The 20,261-nt window shown below is 46.1% G+C and overlaps 1 protein-coding gene across 2 annotated transcripts in view; it reads right to left on the bottom strand.

Annotated features, from left to right (window-relative positions):
- rgs12b (regulator of G protein signaling 12b) overlaps nt 1-20,261 on the bottom strand; it is an 88,970-nt gene that overhangs the window by 66,746 nt on the left and 1,963 nt on the right. For both annotated transcript variants that reach the window (XM_080759780.1, XM_080759781.1), the window contains exons 2-6: nt 17,101-18,286; nt 16,576-16,770; nt 15,626-15,871; nt 13,838-14,929; nt 5,112-5,231 (exon numbers count right to left, since the gene is read on the bottom strand). In XM_080759780.1, the coding sequence (XP_080615906.1) occupies nt 5,112-5,231; nt 13,838-14,929; nt 15,626-15,871; nt 16,576-16,770; nt 17,101-17,988 (2,541 nt within the window). In that variant the 5' untranslated portion in view covers nt 17,989-18,286. The remainder of the gene's footprint in view (nt 1-5,111; nt 5,232-13,837; nt 14,930-15,625; nt 15,872-16,575; nt 16,771-17,100; nt 18,287-20,261) is intronic.

Genomic DNA, 20,261 nt, shown 5'->3' with positions numbered 1-20,261 from the left:
ATCAACTCTGGCAGATTACAGCTGTGCTCAAGGTTGAACAAGAGGGCTGACAACAAGATCCACACGATAAACATGTGTTTATCTCTCACAGACACACACACACACACACACACACACACACACACACACACACACACACACACACACACACACACACACACACACACACACACACACACACACACACACACACACACACACACACACACACACACACACACACACACACACACACACACACACACACACACTCAAGAGTCTCATGCATTTGCATGTCCAGCCATTCTCCATTCTCGACCTTGACCTTTTCAACCAAACCATGAATCAATACACAGACAAGACGACGTAGCCCGCCACACGGACTGCAGGCACCGTAAGATACCTCATAACTCCTAAATGTTCATTTTTCAGGAAATAAGAAAACCTTATATTTTTAAAACAAAGCAGTACAGCCTCTTCAAAGTTGGTGTTGTGACTTCATATATTGTCAATTACTTCCATGAGAGGGGGAGAAGTGGTGGAGTTACTTGCTTTAGCAGACATTGTGAGGGTCCAATGGAGTTTAGAGATTTTGTCCAAAGCACTTTTTACTACTTTCCATTGGTTCAATATTTTCGAAACAACACACAGGCGTAAAGGCTGTTCAATAACACTGATTTATGCAAAAAACACGCAAAAATGGAGTTATGAGGTTTCCTCCCGACAGCAACGATATTATTATACAGCTGATTGCCGGTGGCGTTAAATCAACATGAGGGTCAGAAAGCAGTCTGAACAAGCCTGTGAAGAAGGCAGCTCTAGTCAGGCCACCATGGTAAACCCCTCAAATACTCCAGGCATATATGCAAATTCACTCCTTCGTGCTATTAGTCATGTGAAGCTGTACAATGATGCGGTTGCTCCTTATCCGATGAAATTAATATGAACGACCCTAATGGAAACAAGCCATAGGCTTTTTGGGGGGGTTTTAATTAGGTGTGCACGATTATGAAATTATGACCGATATCCGATTATTTGCAGGGTCATATCTGCCGATACCGATTCTGACCGATTCCGGTATTATACAGAGGACCACAATGGAAACAAGCCTATTATAGGGGGTTTTCACAACTGAATGAGATGAGTACACAAATTAAATGTAGATAATTTTTTTTATTTAATTAATGTTTTTGCTGGTGAAAACCAATTAAATAAACCGTATTATTTTTAGACCATTTCGATACTGATATGGCATTTTTATGGCCGATATGGCCAATTCCGATTATGCTACCATATTGAACTGTACTTTCCTGTGCTTTTTTCTGCAAACTGTTAATACAGTATTCAATCAATCAACCAAAGGTTTCACGCACTCTGCGTGAAACCATTCTGCGGACCCCCGCAGAAAATAATAATGCAGCTGGAAATTAATTGATTTAATCAATTATTGTTTTACTGAGGATAAGATTAGAAACTAGAAAAAGTGCCCCTCGAGGCACAGGTCTCCACCAGGGCAGGTCAGGCTGTGGCCTCCTGGTGGCGCTATAATAGGCCAATGTGAAAAAAGTGGGATATATTCCTCAGCCTAGTAGGAAAGTCCGTGAAAGTTTTCACGTAAATTACACGTTGCGTTCATGATTTGAGGCATTTTGTTCAAAACGGGGAAATCCTGCAAACTTTGAAAGCCAATGTTAGCCAATTAGGATGGAATATGAAATATCGGAAAGATCCATCATGAACACATGACTATAGAGATAGTATGAAACAATTTGCGGGGTATTTGGACAAAATCTGGAGGAGTAATATAAAAAAAACGTGTTTTTCAAAAGTCTGCCTCCTGGTGGCGCTATAACAGGCCGTTCCGGAAAGTTTGAGGCAGAGGTTCATCGTTGGCATCCAGGGAGTGTGTGTGCAAAATTTGGCGTCGACCAGGTTAACGGTGCCGGATATTAGCTGTACACACAGACGGACACACACAGGAACACACACACGGACGGAGTGCAAAACATACTCTCTCCCCATGCCTGAGACAATAAGGACATACAGACATACAGTAGTTTTACTGAGATTAAGTTTAGGAATAGGGTTAGGTTTTAATTGCCACCATTTTACTGGGGTTAAGGTTAGGAATAAGGTTAGGTTTAGGCATAGTTTACTGAGGTTACGTTGTACTATAGGGTTTGCGCCCCGGGGGGGCGAATAAAAAGGAAAGTAATAATTCTCCCAATAAGACTGCATATTGACACACAAACACACACCTGGGGGGGTGGAAATACGCCATTTGCTTACCCTTCCTGCTGTCACAAGACAGCGTGTGTGGGTGAGTGCGGTTTTGTATTACGACCAAGCTTTCTCAATCAGACTCATCACAAGACGAGTAGCCTAAAGCAGTGGTTTCCAAACCTTTTAGCTCAAGACCCAAACGGGAAATTAGACGTTTGGCCCCGGGAGGACAAACTACTGAAAATAGCAGATCTACAAGCACACAACGCGTTGCTTCGTGTCGCATTGAGGTCTTGTAGATCTGCCATTTTCACTACTTCTCTTTTACTTCTGATTGATTAGAATGAATAAATAAATAATGGATCAAATTACCCGGGGAAAAAATCATTGTATTCGTTTTGAATTCATGAACAATTTAGCTCTTTTTTGGGAATGTTTTTTGAAAATGTTTTTTATCCAAATGCAAGGCACCAACCTGCACATCGGGAGCAATTTGGGGATTCAGCGTCTTGCTCAAGGACACTTCGACACCAACTCAGGGGGAGCCCGGCGGGTATCGAACTGGGCCACTCTACCCCCACCTCACTGCCGCCCCGGTGTATACGTGTCTATCATTAATGTTTTCGATGAATTGAGTACATGAGGAGGAACACCAATGGAAACAAGCTGAGAGTCTTTTTTGGATTCATCCTTTTTTAGCTTGTATTGTACTGTACTTCTCTGTGCTTGTCCATGCAAACTGTTAACACTTTGACTCATGAACACGACTTGCACGAGTTAATTTACTGTAGAATAGCTTCCCTCCAATTTCCAATAACGACTTACACGAGTTATGTTTCCATTGTTTATTCCGCGTTTTTTAATACGTTTTAAGTCATACAGGGTTTCCATCGGACAGAGTGGCGCTCAGCACGCACGTTTCTTCTCGGCTCGGTTGTTGTGATCACCACTTTGGAATACAACACTACGACAAGCCATTACACCGCTTTTTTTTTCATGACAAGCAACGATCAAGTCGGCGCAGGGGCTCTTCAAAGCTTAGTGCAAACTAGGCAGGGAGATCTGGAACACGATTGTTTAATCACGGCGTTAAAACTGTTAATAAAGTAATCAATCAATCAAGCATACAGATTGCAGAGTGGTGAAACGGCTAAGATGGCATCTAAAGAGAAAACCAGTAGATAACATGATGGCAGCATGACCGCAGACAGTCCGTAGGAGTGCGGTGCACCCTCTGATTGAGAGATAATAATAGCCTATGCGTGTGCATATGTTAGCTGGTGGGTTTCAGGCCAGTAATTAGTTATGTGTATGTGTGAGGCCTCCCCGCTAACGAGTGGAATGTCAGCTCGTTGCTCATCGGGGCTCATTAGAAAAACACTTGCACACCCGGTCACACACACACACACACACACACACACACACACACACACACACACACACACACACACACACACACACACACACACACACACACACACACACACACACACACACACACACACACACACACACACACACACACACACACACACACACACACACACACACACACACACACACACACACACACACACACACACACACACACACACACACACAAAGGCCTCTCTGTTTGAAGACATTCGCTGCATGTGCGGCGAGAGAAAGGGGCCTAATGACCGGAAGAATATGGTAGGGGGGTAGAGAGACTCCCTGCCATGATGAGATGTATGGCAATGAGAGAGGATGGGGAACATCCCAAGTCTATAAGATAATAATAACCTTGAGACATAATACATAAATAAACTATATAACTATGGACTTGTTCAACGCAAAATACTGTGTTTCAAGTTCAGGAGACTTCGGGGACAAAAAGCAATTCGTCCCTCATGCCGTGAATACAAATTGCCATTCTCTTCCACTGTGTTAGAATGCTGGCTCCTTCCCATTCTGAAGCAGCTGAAAGCGCTGAGGAATCTGCTTATCTGCTGTGTGTGTAAGTGCTGCCAGGGTAGCCTCTAAACAGCGGAAACATTTAGCCTGTGTCTCTGATCTCTATCACATGATGAGGAGACAAATCAACTAGTGCTGGAGGTAAACTGTATAGGGCCAGTGGCTCAAATGCTGAATAATAATGGACCTTGAGGGTCCCCAAAAAAAATCTTTTTTTCTCACTGTTTTTTCTCACTGTATATATCCACACAGAACATGATTACCAACCTGTATGAATGAATGAGGCTGTATGAATGCATAGTTTGATTCAAAATACTAGCGATCTGCATATCGTTTAATTGTCAGCACACCCCCAGTGTGTAAAGACCCTAAAGCCTTTTTTCCAGGTTTTCATGGGTCCATGAGGTGACAGTACTTCATTAGACCCATACTACACTGTGACACAAAAGTAGCAAAAATGGCCAATCTACAAGCTCAGTTGTGAGCTTGTAAATCTGCTACTTTTGCTACTTTTGAATTTGGAAAAGTAAGCGTTTTGAACATACAAGGCTTTCACTAGACAGCGACGGACGGTATGACCAAAAACCACCAGCGACATCATCAAAACGGCAAAGCAGCCGCCAATCAGCTTTCAGGACACTCACAGCGAGTCCACAGTCACTCACTCGGTGGGACTGATGCGTATATACGGTTGCCACGGCGACGCTTCACGTGTCATGTGTGCATGTGTGTGTGTGTGTGTGTGTGCGCGTGTGCGCATGTGTGCACGCAAGGGTATTTGTAAAATCGGCTATTCTAAAAAGAGTGAGTGAGTGAGTGTGTGAATCCCATCTAATCCAATCCACTTTATTCATTATTTATATAGCATGCAAAAAAAGCACGCGAAAGAGACAAAGAAGTTTAGGTAGAAGGGGTTTAACAATGACAAAAATAGGCCACTGTGTGTGTGCGTGCGTGCGTGCGTGTACTCCTACCTCCAGGTCATCCAGCGAACGGGCCAGGCTGAGGCGTTTGGAGCGTCCAAAGGAGCGTCTGGCCGCAGAGCGCTGGGGGATGGCCGGAAAGCCCATGGTCAGCCCGCGGAAGCGCCCTCCCTGTGGGGGAGAGGAGGACACATGTTCATATACACCTGTTCCATCTGTACACTGTCTCAGAGTTATAGACCCATAAGGGTCCATTTGGTTCCAAACTATCATTTAGCTGGGGACCCACTTATGTAAGGTACACATGTTCATATACACCTGTTTATATACAATACATGTACTACTGTATGCACGCTTCTGTTTTCAACCATAAAGACATGCATGCTATAGCAGTGTTGATTTCGTCGGCTAAAGCAATGACGAACAATGTTCGTTAACTACCTTTTCCCTCACTTTTCTCCCCCACCAGTCATGCCCAAATATGGAGTGTTGTGATGTCTCAGGGGCCCTGTCCAGAGCCCGGGAAGAGGCCTTTTGTTGAAGTCGGTGGGGCGAACGGTTCTTGTGTTACATGGATTACAGACATACGTATAAGAGAGTTGGTGCATTTATAGTAAGATAGCAGATCTATCTACAAGCTTGTAGCACGGCATGAGCTAGTCTCTTTTGGGCCACAGGCTAAAAAGTTTGGGAACCACTCTTTACATGACACGGTTCACTATAACTAACTGGGATGTACTGTATCCTCATTGATGTTTCCTGAGGTCAACAGGGTTTCGGGTCTACCAACATCATACCCCTCCCTCAGGCGACCCAGCCGGGGTTGATCAAATCCCGGTTTACGTCCCAGTAGCTACCCTCGATCAGTCCATCAGGGAATGAGCAAGGCCACACAATCCGTTGCTCCGGAACTACTCTGCCGGGACTGGGAGAACCAAATTCTGGCGCGTGGAAGGACTAGGCTCTGTGGGTTGACTCCTGTCCACTCCTGCTCTCACCAGGCCCAGGATCTGTTTGTTGCACCAGACTCCCAGCACCAGGCACTCCATTCAGGAGTGGTGGATTATAATGGCCCTCCTAAAGGCCTCACCGAGGTTTGTTGGGCTTCCTCCTCACGGAGGACACACGCTAACCCATACAGCTCACCCGGGTGCTGTCACCCGTCTCTCCGGTGGTCACCAGACTATACCCGGTTGTCACATAGTCTATTCCTATAAACACTTCGTTATTTTAGTGGAAAAGAGCCATTGAGCTTCACTCATCAACAGCCTCTTGTCCCTTTTTATGCATCAAAGTAAACAGTTCTGTGTGGTGTTCTTACATTCAGGCGTAAGGACTATAAATGCCACAGTTATGCCAACGCCACTAGAATGTTGTTGGGTAAATAGCAATCAATGCTGATTGGCTCCAGAGGCCCAGATATGTGTGTGTTGGCTCTAATTGGCTGACAAGGACCAGGTGCTGCAGGCATTTTTATCAGGAGAGGGCCAGCAGTGTTGCCTGGATACAGAACTGAATGTGTGCATACCAAATGTCCCTGGCTTTAAACCGCATTCATAAATGGTAAATGGCAAATGCTGCATTTATATAGCACCTTTAACCAAGGCGCTTTACATAGTGCATTACATTCAACCATTCACACACACATTCATACACCGATTGCAGCGGAAGCCATGCAATTTGGAGTTCAGTGTCTTGCCCAAGGACACTTTGACATGTGGATAGGAGGAGCCGGGATTTGAGCCGCCGACCCATGGATCATTGGACGACCTGCTCTACCTCCTGAGACACAGCCACAGCCCCCCCCCCCCCCCATGAGTGAACCCAGGTATCCCTATACTGGGGCAAACATTTGGCCAAAATAGCACACCTCAGTTAAAGGTCACAACATGTCACAACACTACACGTCGATGTGAGCTTGTAGATCGTCTATTTTCGGCCAATAGACAAAAAGGGGCGGGCCTGGTATGAAGCCCAGGGGGCTCAAGGACCCCCAAGGGACCTTGAGCAAAATGAGGAAAAGTTAAATTTGGCTGTATTTCATCAACTAGAAGAGAGAATATATACAAATGGCTAAGAGGTTTCACTCTCTCCACTGTTACCTCCCCCATAATAGAGCGTCTCAGTCCCGCCCCCTTTCAGAATGACCAGGGACCCAGAAGAGAGTTTCCCATGCATGTTCCCCATAGACGTTTCATAAAGTTTTTATTTAAAGACCTGTAAGCCGCGGACAAAGCCAATTCGGATCGTGACAAATCATGACAATAAACACAATTTCTTTTAGGCCGAACAAATAATTAGAATGAAGAAAAAATGGCAGGGTACAACACTTTCTTTTGTTGATTTTGATCAACAAGTGCCTCAGGGAGGCACTGGCAATAAACACAATATTGTGTTTATTGTCATGATTTGTCACGATCCGAGTGTCCCCCCAGTGCCTCGGGGAGGCACTGGGGGGACACTGGGCAAGCACTGGGGAGTCACTAGGGAGGCCCTGGGCAGACATTGGGGAGGTACTGGGGAGGCACTGGGGGGCACTGGGCAGACAGAGTTGGGACAGAGTAAACAAAAAAAAAGCGTCTGCTTCGTCGGCCTGTAGGAAGGGCTGGGCCTGTACGTCAACAACAACAAATAGTGGACATAGTGGATCCACTATTTTAGCTATTTTGCAAGTTATTCTTATTGTGTGCTATTGTCTGGTTGCTGCAATGTCAGGGAGTCACAACCCAAGAATCTTACTCCCATATACCTTTATCTTACGTTATGCAATGTTACAAAAATCCTGACACTAGAATCAAGGTGGCATACAGTAAGGAAAACAAAGGGATTGTTCTGCAGGATTTGGATTAGACCAGAAAGGTCCAAGTGTTAATGTCAATCAGCTGTGCTAGTCTGGGTGTGGTTGCATCAGAGCCGGGTCAGAGAGGCTTGTGGAAGACAAGATCTGACTGGAAAATAGAGCACTTATCTGCACAGTTCATCTCTCTCTCTCATACAGTACACAGACACAGACACACTGACACACACATGCGCACAATCACACACACACACACACACGCACACGCACACGCACACGCACACACACACACACACACACACACACACACACACACACACACACACAACGTTTGACTTCCACTATTGTTGTTGTCTCTGCGCTGAGAAGACGCATACTGTACTTCCTGTTTAAGAGACAACACAGCTGTCTAGTCTGCCATGGAGAAAGACAACAAGCAGCTGTACAAAGTTACTATAAGTACCTGCCCTGTACTCATTCACAGTGGTGAAAAAAAATACTTTTTTATCAATACTGCAATGTAGACTCTGTTACATGTTAAAGTCTGGAATTCAAAATGTATACTTGACTACAAAAGTACAAAAGTATTGGCATCAAAATGTACTTAAAGATACCAGAGGTAAAAGTACTCATTGTGCTTATGCAGACCGTCCCATTTCAAGTTTTCAAATGTATACAATTATTTTTGAAAATAGCAGATCTAGATCGGCTAGTATTTTCAAATGGCTGAAATGTATATATGCGGCTGAAGTGGTTAATTATAATGCTATAATAATCAAAAACTACAAAGTAAACTAGTAACTAAAGTTTTAAAATAATTGTAGTGGAGTAAAAGTAGAATATTTGCCTCTGAGATGTAGTGGAGTAGAACCACTGGTTGTTAGCTTGTAAAAAACATTACAAAAACATTTACATTTTGACAAATGTACTTGTAGTACTTAATTGAGTACTTCTTACACCACTGAAAACAAGCATGAATCATGTTTAAGCCCACAGTGATGTGGCTCAGCCTTCACATGAACTGCTAAAGTTCATGACTGTCCTGAATTTGGCAGTGCATGTATGCCATTAAAAAACAGGGCAAACACAGCATACTGTGTCCGTACACGGACAAAATAATGTGTCCGTGGCAAAGACTTGTTCCTTTTAGATTTTCTGTTTTACACACCATTACAATGTCAAGTCTCCATGGTTTCCTTCAGAATATGTACTGTATGACGCTGATTTACTACAACACTATGGCACATTATGAATCATAGTGAAACAAAAAAAGTTGTACGATTTGTCACACACAGTGAAATTTGTTCTCCGCATTTGACCCATCTCTTGGAGCGGTGAGCCGCAGCCAAGAAGCGGTGAGCTGCAGCCGTGCCACGCTCGGGAATCATTTGATTAGTTGATGCTGAGTGCCAAGCAGGGTCCCGTTTTTACAGTCTTTGGTATGTTCCGGTCGGGGGATCGAACCCCCGACCTCCCAGTGTCAGGGCGGACACTCTAACCACAAGGCCACTGTCATAATGTGCCACAGTGTTTATGAGTCCACTGGTACTAGTGGGAAGGTCCCAAACTGGGGTCGGGGGACCCACAGGGGTCCTTGAGGGAGTTCCAGGGGGTCCCCAGCTAAATTGAAGTTTGGAACCAAATCGACCCTATGGGTCTGTAACTCAGAGAGTGTACTCTCTGAGTTAAATTAACATTGATTTTACAATATAAATTGGGGTCCCAGAGATAGAAATGGGGGTCCGTAGATTAATACATATCAAACTGGGGGTCCATGAAATTAAACGGGTTGAGAATCACTGCTAGAGCCGTAATAATCTTCTCTTATGGGGGTCCCTGGCATGTCTTTTCAAATGGGGGTCCGCGGCCTAATTAGTGTCAATTTGGGAACCACTGACCTAAGGAACCCCCATAAATCTGAGAGTGTAAAAAATGGAACCAAATGGACCCATTGTAAACTCTCAGAGTTACAGACCTGTTATGGTCATCCAGGGCTATCTCTTTTTTATGTGTTTCTGGTAAGATCATTTTTACAAAAATGTCCTTGCACAAGCCAACCATGGCGATGACTCATGCACAAGGCGGCCATCACTTGCAAAACACCTTTAGTTAAAACATTATTATGTGCACAGTCTGCTTAAGACACACACCAGGATATTATTGGGTCTGCACAGCTATTAGCATTTTAAGCAGTTCATTTCTGAATTCAAATTAACTTGGTCTGGGTTTTAAGATAGTGAAACAGTGCCACCTTGTGGCAAACAGTAACAAAACAAGAAAATATTTTAGGCTATACAATGAGATCAAATCAGCAGCAAGTCAGTCAAGACAGTACTAGTATAATTTAATCAATGGAACTAAGACAACCATGCAATATATCAATACACTAATGCTACACCAACTTCTGTCAAACCAAATTCAGCTTCTTCTCTGGACAAAACTTGGACAAAAAATAACTAGTCAAATACTAACTAGACTAAAATGTTAGGCAGGGTCTAGTGGAGAAGAAAGAGAGTCATTATATGTCTGGTTGCGCTTGGGTGTTGCACTCTGAAAATAGCAGATCTACAAGCTCACAATGACGTGGCTCGCTGCCACACGTGAGGTCGTAGATCGGCTATTTTCAGCATACAAGCCAAGTGTAAAAACTTTAGTCAACAAAATCAACTGTAGATTTAGTCGACTAAAACATTTCAGATGACTAAAATATGACATAAAATTAAATTAAATTTGACTCAAAAGACTATGACTAAAACTGAAACTACATTTGCTGTCAAAACCAAACACTAAACCACAGCCACAACACAAGCGTCAGCTTAAAGGCTCAAGTGTCCCCAGTGTGAGAACATTGTTCAGAGAGTGAATTAAACATCCATCTTCCTGTCTACGACAGACCCCCCTGTCCCCTTTCTGCCCTGCTGGACACTTCCTGTAATTGTCCCCCGGGGGTCCTTGACACCAGGGGGCGGGGGGGGAGGGGGAGGGAGTCCACAAATACCCTTCCTGGGGGGGAACAACAACCATCGTACAATCAAAGGAACAAGAGACGTTATGTTCAATATCTACAGACAGGGACGTGCACACATAGACATCAAAGGGGGCTTCAGCCCCTTGCCCTTTTACCCATCTGTAAAACAACTGCCCTCTCCAGACCACGAATGCAGCATTCATTTACCATGGTGAAAGAAATGCAAATGCCACTCCTTTTCACTCCTGAACGTGAACACAGCATTTTGCGTTGAACAAATTTGTTTAGAAATCCATGTCGTACAACCGCATCTCCACTAGCTAAAGAGTGCTGGGTTGCGCCCCGAAGATAGCTGATCTACAAGCTCTCAACGCGTCGCAGCGCGACACGTTGTGAGCTTGTAAATCTGCTATTTTCTTTGCTTTCTTTTTTGCCCAAAAGTGCCCTATTACGGGATTTCACCCCCTGCCCCTCAAACACTCTCTGCATATATCTACAAGGTAAGAGAGAGGGGACTTCCAAAGATGTGTGTCTGACGTGACAATAAATAGACAAATAACAGTTTAAGTCCACACTAATTATCCATAATGTATAAATGATGGATAAGGGGTCAGGACAACGAGGCCTTTTCGTGGAGGGGTCAGAATAAAGTTTGGACTTAAACTGTTATTCGTCTATAGTACTCAATTATTCACAGTGGTTTCAACTAGTGCGGTGGTCCTTGAGGAGGGGCTCTGGTGGTCCCCAGCTAAATGATGGTAAATTGGTAACCAAATGGAACCTTATTCGTCCCATGCTATCCCACACTGCCTCATTCATGCCTTCATCACATCCAGACTCGACTACTGCAATAGCCTCCTGTACGGCGTCACCACCAAGGTTCTCAAAAAACTACAGTATGTTCAAAACTCTGCCACCTGCTCACCAGAACCTGATCAAGGGACCACATCACACCTGTCCTCTGTGAACTGCACTGGCTCCCAGTCAAATTCAGAATTGACTTCAAACTACTCACCGCCACCTACAAAGCCCTCAACAACCAGGCCCCCCTCTACCTCTCTGAACTCATACAACCCCATGCCCCCACCCTCTCCCTCAGGTCAAGCACTGCCAACCTACTGGAACCCCACAAGTCCAACAAGAGAACCTGGGGTGACAGGGCCTTCGCAATGGCCGCCCCCTCAATGTGGAACTCACTCCCAGCCCACATCAGCCCCCACCTTTGACATGTTCAAAAGCACACTCAAAACCCACCTTTTCAGACTGGCTTTCCCCCCCAACGACAACAAAATAGTCTAAATCTATATATTTTTTAATATTCCATCCTAATTCGCTCAAATTGGCGTCCAAAGTTTGCAGGAGTCATCCGTTTTGAACAAAATGCCTCAAATCATGAACGCAGCGTCTGATTGCTGTAAAACTTTGCACACACACACACATTCCTACTAACAGATAAGCTACAGTAGGCTACATGAAGCATGAAGACATGCCACCATACATTTTTCTAATTCTCAGTAAAATTGAGACGTTTCAATGCTAGTAAACACAAACTGACCATGGTCTCTAGTAGGTCACTCACTTAGTATTCTCACTTTTAACGTCATCTCCTGGTATGGAAATCTCTCAGTTAGAGATAAAAAAACAAGCTCAGCCAGGTGGTCAACCAGGATAGTAAGATATGTTAGAACTGCGATTCCCAGAATTCTCTTCCAAACAAAATCATGTAAGTACGAAATGAACACTGCAGGTTACTAGTGCTCAGGTTATTTTGGAACGTAACAACTATGTTTTCAGAAACCGTATATTTACGTTAAACTAGACGAATAAATACATTTCCTGTACATTTCTGGTGCCTGCATCGCTTTGGTATGAATGTCGGGGGGGAAGACAAAAGTGTAAAAAAAAATGTAATATGTAAATTAGGCCTGTCACAATTATTACATGTTATTAATAATTCTATAATAATATTTAATAATATACACAAGTTTATTTATTTATTATTATTATAATAATAAAATGTGTCTGATTTCTTTGTATAGTTATTTGTCATATCTGCCCAGTGCAATTTGTGATTACGAGGCCTGAAAGTACAAATTGTTCGTTTCAATGCTCAATTAAATCGTTAATCACGATTATTATTTTGTGTGACAATGAATCGTCAACTTAAACTTGTAATTGTGACAGCAGTTAAATATGTAACGGTGTATAAAGGACTTCCTTTCACAGGACATACTAGTCTACGGGACTATCGTAGTAGTATTGTAAGCATCAGGTGTGTGTGCTCACTGCTCACTCCTGAGAGAAACAGATGGTTTTCACCACAGACAGATGTCCTGTACATGAATAATGCATGCTTTGATACCGGAGTAGAGTGGATAAATGACTCATCCCTACACACTCGCACCAGGTCTAACAACAGGAGCCATCAGTGTGCTTTCTGTTGGGGTCATTAGTACACGGTACATCAAATTGGTTTCAGCTACGTTCGGTGTCTCCTCACACACACATTTCAACACGACTGGAAAAGCAACCGACTGATTGAGCGACTGAACGAGAGAGTGCGAAGGCCCCTGAAGGAGCTCAATTAGATCATGTCTGAGAGGAGAGCACATGGACGGACACGGATGAATTTATGGCCGCAATAAACGGGAGAGAGAGAGCCTTGGATGCACACACTGGAGAGTAATTTTCCACCAACAGACAGGAGTGTGTGACAGCCTGCCTACTGGGGAGAGTCTCATCTCAGGGTTACTTTTAACACTCGCCTTCCACAAAGTTTGACAGTCCCAGAAAGTAGCTAAGCGGAACATACAGTACACCACTGTGTGGAGAGCATGCTGTATTCTTACTGAGGGTAAAAAAACGAAAATTCAAACTATATGGAATAAAAGTTAAGACATAGAAAGAAACCCAGCTGGATTCGAATTACTCCTCTAATGCATCCAGAGAAATAACCTTGTTGAGAAGCATATGGCACAGAAAAACCCTCCATTCTTTCACACATCGGATTACCTTTTTCTCCCCCGTGTCTTTGGCGCTCCCGCCTCGCTTCTTCTCCCTGTTGCCGCTGCCTCTCTCCGTCCCGGACCTCTCCCTCTCCCCGACGCCAAACAGCTTCTTGGCCCACTCGTCCTTCTGCGCGGCCAGCCTGTGGGAGTGGGACTGGGGGTGGTGGTGTGGGTGTGGAGGAGGTGGCTGGCTCCCTGCAGCAGCGCCAGGTGGTGGAGGTGGAGGAGGAGGAGGAGGCCCCCCCACCGCCACCAGGTGGTCTCCGGGGGCCAGCCCGGGGGCCCGGTAGCGGTCGGCCGGGATCTTGTTCATGGGCGGGGGCAGGGTGCTGCAGTTGGCCGAGGACCACCCGTCCGTGGACTCAGCGTAGGACTCCTGGTCGCTGCTCAGGACGCCGTGAGGCGGCGGCACGTTGCTGTGATGGTGGTGCTGCTGACGCCAGTCTCTCAACACATGGACGGGCAGCCAGCGATGCTGCTGCTGCTGTTCCACCCCTCCTCCTCCTCCTCCTCCTCTCTTGTCTCCTCCTCCTGCTCCCAGCGCTCCACCCCTTTTCCCCTGCGCTGGGTAGTGGTGTGGTGGTGGTGGTGGGTGGGAGGCCCCTCCTCGGGAGTGCCAGCCAGGCCCGTCAGAGACTGAGAGAGGCATGGAGGGGAGGTCGGCCAGAGGCGGGTCGTGGCGGCTGTAGTGTCCGTTCCTCAAAGCCGCCGGAGGAGGAGGAGGGGGAGGCGGGAGGTGGTGAGAGGCAGGGGGAGGAGGGCTGTCCCAGTGGCGCGACGGCGGCGGGGGGCCGGGGTTGTGGTTGTTAGGTCCGCCGAGGTCCACCAGCAGCACCCTGTTGCTCTTCTCCTCGGGCAGGAAGTTGCCGATGCCGCTGTCGCTGTTGCTGCTGGTGCTGTGGTTCTGCTGGGCGTCGTTGTCCGGGTCATGGAAGGCGCGGGCGCGGACCCCCTCGATGTTCTCCCCCATGTCCCGGTAGAGGACCGACACGAACTGGAGGAGGGGCTGGGACGTCGGGGGGAACTCCAGGCAGCCGCCCGTGTCCGGGTCCGGGGTGCACTCGAAGCCGAACCTCGAGGCCACGCCCAAATGGACCTGAAGAAATGATAAGTGGTGATTGGAAATTGAACCTGCATGTTCGACATTTTCCATCTCCTCAAAATTGTTCCTGTGATAGTGTGTGTGTGTGTGTGTGTGTGTGTGTGTGTGTGTGTGTGTGTGTGTGTGTGTGTGTGTGTGTGTGTGTGTGTGTGACATAGTGATGATTAATGTATGATGTCATTAAAAGGGCTAGAACACTTTGCAAATAATTGCTCTATTGATTAGAAATTCATACAGTATGCTCCTCATTTACTGTATATCTCTGCTGTCGGGGAGAAACCACCCAACTACAAAATGTTAATTTTTCAGGAAATTAAGAAAACACAAATTGACAGGAAGTTGTAATTTTTTGGTCATTTTCTATATACTGTCTACAACCTTGTTTGCATTTGTTTCTGTGCTCTATTAAGCCTAGGGCTATGTAAGGGTTTTGTAACAAGTATGGTTAAAATGTATTTGTAATCATTCTTACATTGTATTTCACTCATTCTGTTGAATTCTATCCAGGTGTTTTCAAATACTTTTGATGACCCAAAACTATTTCGCGACCTCCACAGTCAAACTTTTCAGGTCGAGACCCCATGTGGGGTCCCGACCCCAACTTTGGGAACACCGTGGTCCTTTAACATAATTTCATACCCAAATGCAAACAAAAAAAAGGTCTCACGTAACACATTTGAATCAACACACCTGGTGGTGACAGAGGTCGGGGTCCACGATGAACACGTGACAGGAGGTCCTCAGACTGCTCTCTTCCTCCCGGCCGCTGTTGTTGTGGCAGCGCCGCTCGTCGTGGTCGTCCGTGGCCTGCATGGTGACCAATCCGAAGAAGCGTCGGTCGTCCGGGCAACAGGCGCTGAAGGCTAGCTTCTCCGCGGGATAGGTGGCTAGCACCTGGCCTCTGTCGCTGCAGAGACGCACGCTGTCATGCATCACCTGCATGGCGTGGCGGGGGGGGGGGGGGGGGGGGAGTTATTAGGTGTTAGAAGAACATGATGCTGCATTCACTAGAGCTGTGCTGGTTACCAAACTTTTCAGGTCGAGACCCAAAAGAGAGATTAGACGTTTGCCCGGGACCCGAACTAGTGAAAAATAACGCATGTAGAAGCACAAAAGCGCTTGCAAGCTTGTAGATCGTCTATTCTCACTACTTCTTAATTATTATTTTTGTTTATTTGTGCAATTTTATTTGTTTGTGTATAAAATATTAAAATTACATATATTTTTACATTTATTTCGAAAAATAAATCTTTTGAAATATATATTTCGTTTTTAAATGTAGGAAAATATTTTTTGATTTTCACTCGAGTCGAGACCCATACAAATTGGTTCGTGAGTCCCACAAATGGTTTGGGAAACAACAATAATGACAGTGTTTATATGCTCACACCATGTTTACCATTACAGTAAAATGAAATAATAATATCAAACAGCCAAGACAAGCATTCACATTTCAAAGTGAAATTGGACAGGGCACATACTACAAATTCACTAAACCGTATATTTGATTACTAAAATTATATCTGATCAATTTTCTCTCAACCGATTATTCACTCGAGACTAAACGGACTGTGGCTCTATTCCTACATGACGCGATGCGTTGTTTTAAAAAGGAGAAGCGGTAGATGTGTTCACCATACCTTCATGAGGACCAAGGAGTGGATCTTCTGCTCGGCCCGGAGACGTCGCATGCTGCCTCTGATGGCTGTCACGCTGTCGCTCTCCAGGCTGGCCCCGGTGGAGGCCAGCTCGATGGAGCCCAGGTAGCCCACGATCATGCCCACGTTGAGGATGCCTTCACCGGGGTCCAGGCCTGGCTCATGGCCTTCCCTTACCTGGGAGGGGTGGGCGATACGGTGATAAAGGTCGTCGAGATGATACAATGTCTTCATGATATATGCCTTTACAGAGATATCTATACACGAGAGAGGGTGTGCTTTTTAAAGTCATTAATGGTACGCCTGTGTTGCTGCAAGAACGAGCCGATGCAGTTCCGTAAGCAGCGCAGAGGTGCCATTAATTACCGTGAAACACGACCCTTGAGTAACTTGAAGAATAACCATTAAAAACATGAAAAAGAATCGTTATAATATCTAAATATCATGGATCGTGGTACTGCATGATATAATATTTTTCCATATGGCCCACCCCTACCCGTCCCTTACCTCCACCTCATGCTCGTGGTGGTGGTGGTGGTGTTGGTGGAGATGGAGCTGGTGGAAGTCTGCGTCCAGAAACACAGAGTCGTCGTTCAGAACCCGGGCCATCTCCTCTTCGGACAGCAGGTTGGGGTTGCTCTTGGAGCGCGAGTGTTTCCGATACGGAGGGAGGAACTCCGGCTCGGACAGCGGACGGTGATGTTTGGACGAGGAGGAGGAGGTCACGGCGGCCCTCTCCTTGTCGGAGCTGCTGGAGGACTGGCTGGAGTTCTCGAAGATCATGCTGAAGATGCCTCCGGACTGCATCTCCGCCACCACCTTCTCCGCGCGGTTGATGCCCATCTGCTTAGAGTCCAGTTTGGGTTTGTTATACCAAGCGCCGCGGGACAATTTGCTGCTGCTGTTGTTGCCGCCGCCATCGTGAAACCCGCCCAGCTCTTCGTCGCTGGAGCACGAGTCGAGATAAGGCGGCGCCATGGCGGCGCTGCTGCTGTGATGATGGCGGCTGCCGGCGGCACGGTGGTGGTGCCTTCGGTGGCGTTCGCCCTCGGCAATGACTAACCTCAGGACGCCGGAGCAGCGGCCGATCAATTTCACCACGTCCTCGTGCGAGGCCTTGGAGACGTTGATGTCGTTGACCGAGAGGATGTGGTCGCCCGAACGCAGGCCGACGTAGTCCGCGGGGCTCCCCTTCAGTATGCAGCTCAGGACGCAGGGGCTCTGGCCCGACAGCGTGAAGCCATACCCCGTTCTCCCCCTCGCCACCTCCACGGCCCTAATTCGCCCCTGCTGGGTGGAGGAGGAGGAGGCCAGGGGAAGCTGATGTAAGGCCAGACTGCTTCCACCGCCGGCCTGCCGTGCCTTGGAGGAGGACCCATCCCGCTGTCTGAACATTGCGCTTATAGCAAGCTTTCGCGCCGTCTCTTATCTATCGACGCAGAAAGATTCCGTCCGTTGCGTCGGTGTGTGCGTCAGCAGGCACTGCAGCCAAAGCACGTCTTACACAGGGACATGTTCGATGTGTCTCCTCTTCTCATGCTGCTCTGTGTGTGTCGAGGTGCTATGACAAGGCTTGCGGAGAGCGCCTAAATGTGACAGAGGAGTGAGAGCATGGCCTCAGTTCTTCTGGCGCTGCTCCGCTATCGTTCCCGCCCATATGCAGCGTTCTTCCCAGGTTTTAATGCCATGATACCTGTAGAACAAGCAAACAAAGAGATAAAATACACTGTGAAATTGTGAGTGAGGACGGGAACCGTTTTTGGTGTTTTAAGCATTCTTTTATACTTTAGGATCTAAAGTTTAAAATAATGATTAAAGTTTAGGTATTGAAAAACATCAGATCTACAAGCTCATAGTGCGGCACCGAGTACCACACTACGAGCTTGTAGATCTGCTGTTTTTGAAAAATCGTATGAATGTGGCGCAAATCTTTGAATATATTCTTTCAGAGCGAACGTTTTAAAAAAAATTGCTTCCGGGGGGTCCCTGGAACAACATATTTTCAGATACAGATAATTCTGGGGGTCTTTGACATTCAAATAGTTTGAGCACCGCACTGACATAGAAACATAGGTTTTTCTGAAAACTGTTATGACTTAGTGTCAGGTCATGGGTTAACTCCAAGAGGGAACAAGACTTGAGCAAGTGTAACCAAACTGTTGAACGCTTCAGATTTTACCGTGCATGTACAAATTATATCCTCATATAGCTCTCCCTGTCTCTGCCTGGTAACTGGAATGCTCGCCTTAAAAACACGCTCACCGTCATTTTGTTCCGCCGACCCACCTCACACCGACCGCTCGGTGGGGCGGTTTTTGAATTCTTGTATTTATTTTACTAAGAATAAGGTTAAGAAAAAGTTTAGAGTTAGGCATCGTTTTACTGGGTTAAGTTTAGGAATAGGGTTAGTTTTTGGCACCGTTTAATTACTGAGGTTAAGGTTAGGATGGAATAAGGTTTAACCGTTTAGGCATAGTTTACTGGGGTTACGATTAGGAATACCAGGCAGAGCGAACTGCTCTGCCTGGTAGGCTGTACTCCGGCTGTACGCCTGGGACGGCTGTGTTTTGAGGAGAGCGTGCTAGAATTCCTCTGCCTGGCATACTTTGTCTTCCCCTTCTGTAACCAGTAATGTCAATGGACTCAGGAGTGGTCTTTTAGATGGGTCCCAGACTCCCAGCCAGGGACATGTTATGAGTCCTACTTCAGCGATGTTAGAGTAGAGTACTGATTACAGTATTGCATCCCATCCCAGTGACATGATTGCATCCTTTCTCAATTTAGTGAGTCTAAAAAAGGATCCAGGCTATTTGCATCACTGTAGAATCTTGCATCATATTAAAATTAATTTTATTCACATGCATGGGGGATGGATGGACGTAATTCTGTTGACAATGACAATAGCAGAATGCAATCATGTTGTGCGTCCTAAATGAAACCACGGGGGGCATACTTAGTTTAGACTAGTCTTTGGGGCATACTTAGTTTAGACTAGTCATTGGTTAGACATAAGGTTGGTGAGGGGTGCGTTAAAACGACCGGATTAAGGTTGGTGAGGGGTGTGTTAAAACGACCGGATTAAGGTTGGTGAGGAGTGAGTTAAAACGACCGGATTAAGGTTGGTGAGGGGTGCGTTAAGGGTTGGGAGAGGGTTAAGGTTAGGTTTAGGTGTGCTGCCCCGTGGGAGGTTAGGGTTAACCTACGTTTTAACAGCGGGCGACAGCCAGACACATTTTACGGAAGTGCATTATTTGTCAATGGGGTCACCCGGCAACTACTGGCGATAGAGGCGATAGCAGGCGAACAGGCGATGGTCGAAAAGTGGGCGGAAGAACTTCGGCCGAAAAGATTAAAATAATTCATCTTTTGGGCGACGTCGCCCGGCGATAGTAGGCGATTTGGCGATAGCCAATTAAATTCAAGCAACGCTCGCCGTTGGTCTCAAAGGTCGCCCGCTGTTAAAACGTAGGGTGAGGGTGAAGTAGTGCACCCGAAACCACACCTGAACAGGGTGGTGACTGACTGTCATCTGACACGACAGGTCTTGTCCAATGGATGGGGTATGGCAGTGGTTTTCAACACTTTTCATATTAAGGACCGTTATTTATTCGGCATTTGAGCCACGACATTTACTCATTTAGCCTCTCATTTGCAAAACGTTGAATATT

This window comes from Protomyctophum bolini (genome assembly GCF_963924005.1).
Source record: "Protomyctophum bolini genome assembly, chromosome: 3".
Taxonomy (NCBI): domain Eukaryota; kingdom Metazoa; phylum Chordata; class Actinopteri; order Myctophiformes; family Myctophidae; genus Protomyctophum; species Protomyctophum bolini.
The sequence above is the reverse complement of the archived record's forward strand: the minus strand, read 5'-3'. Positions and strand labels throughout refer to the sequence as shown.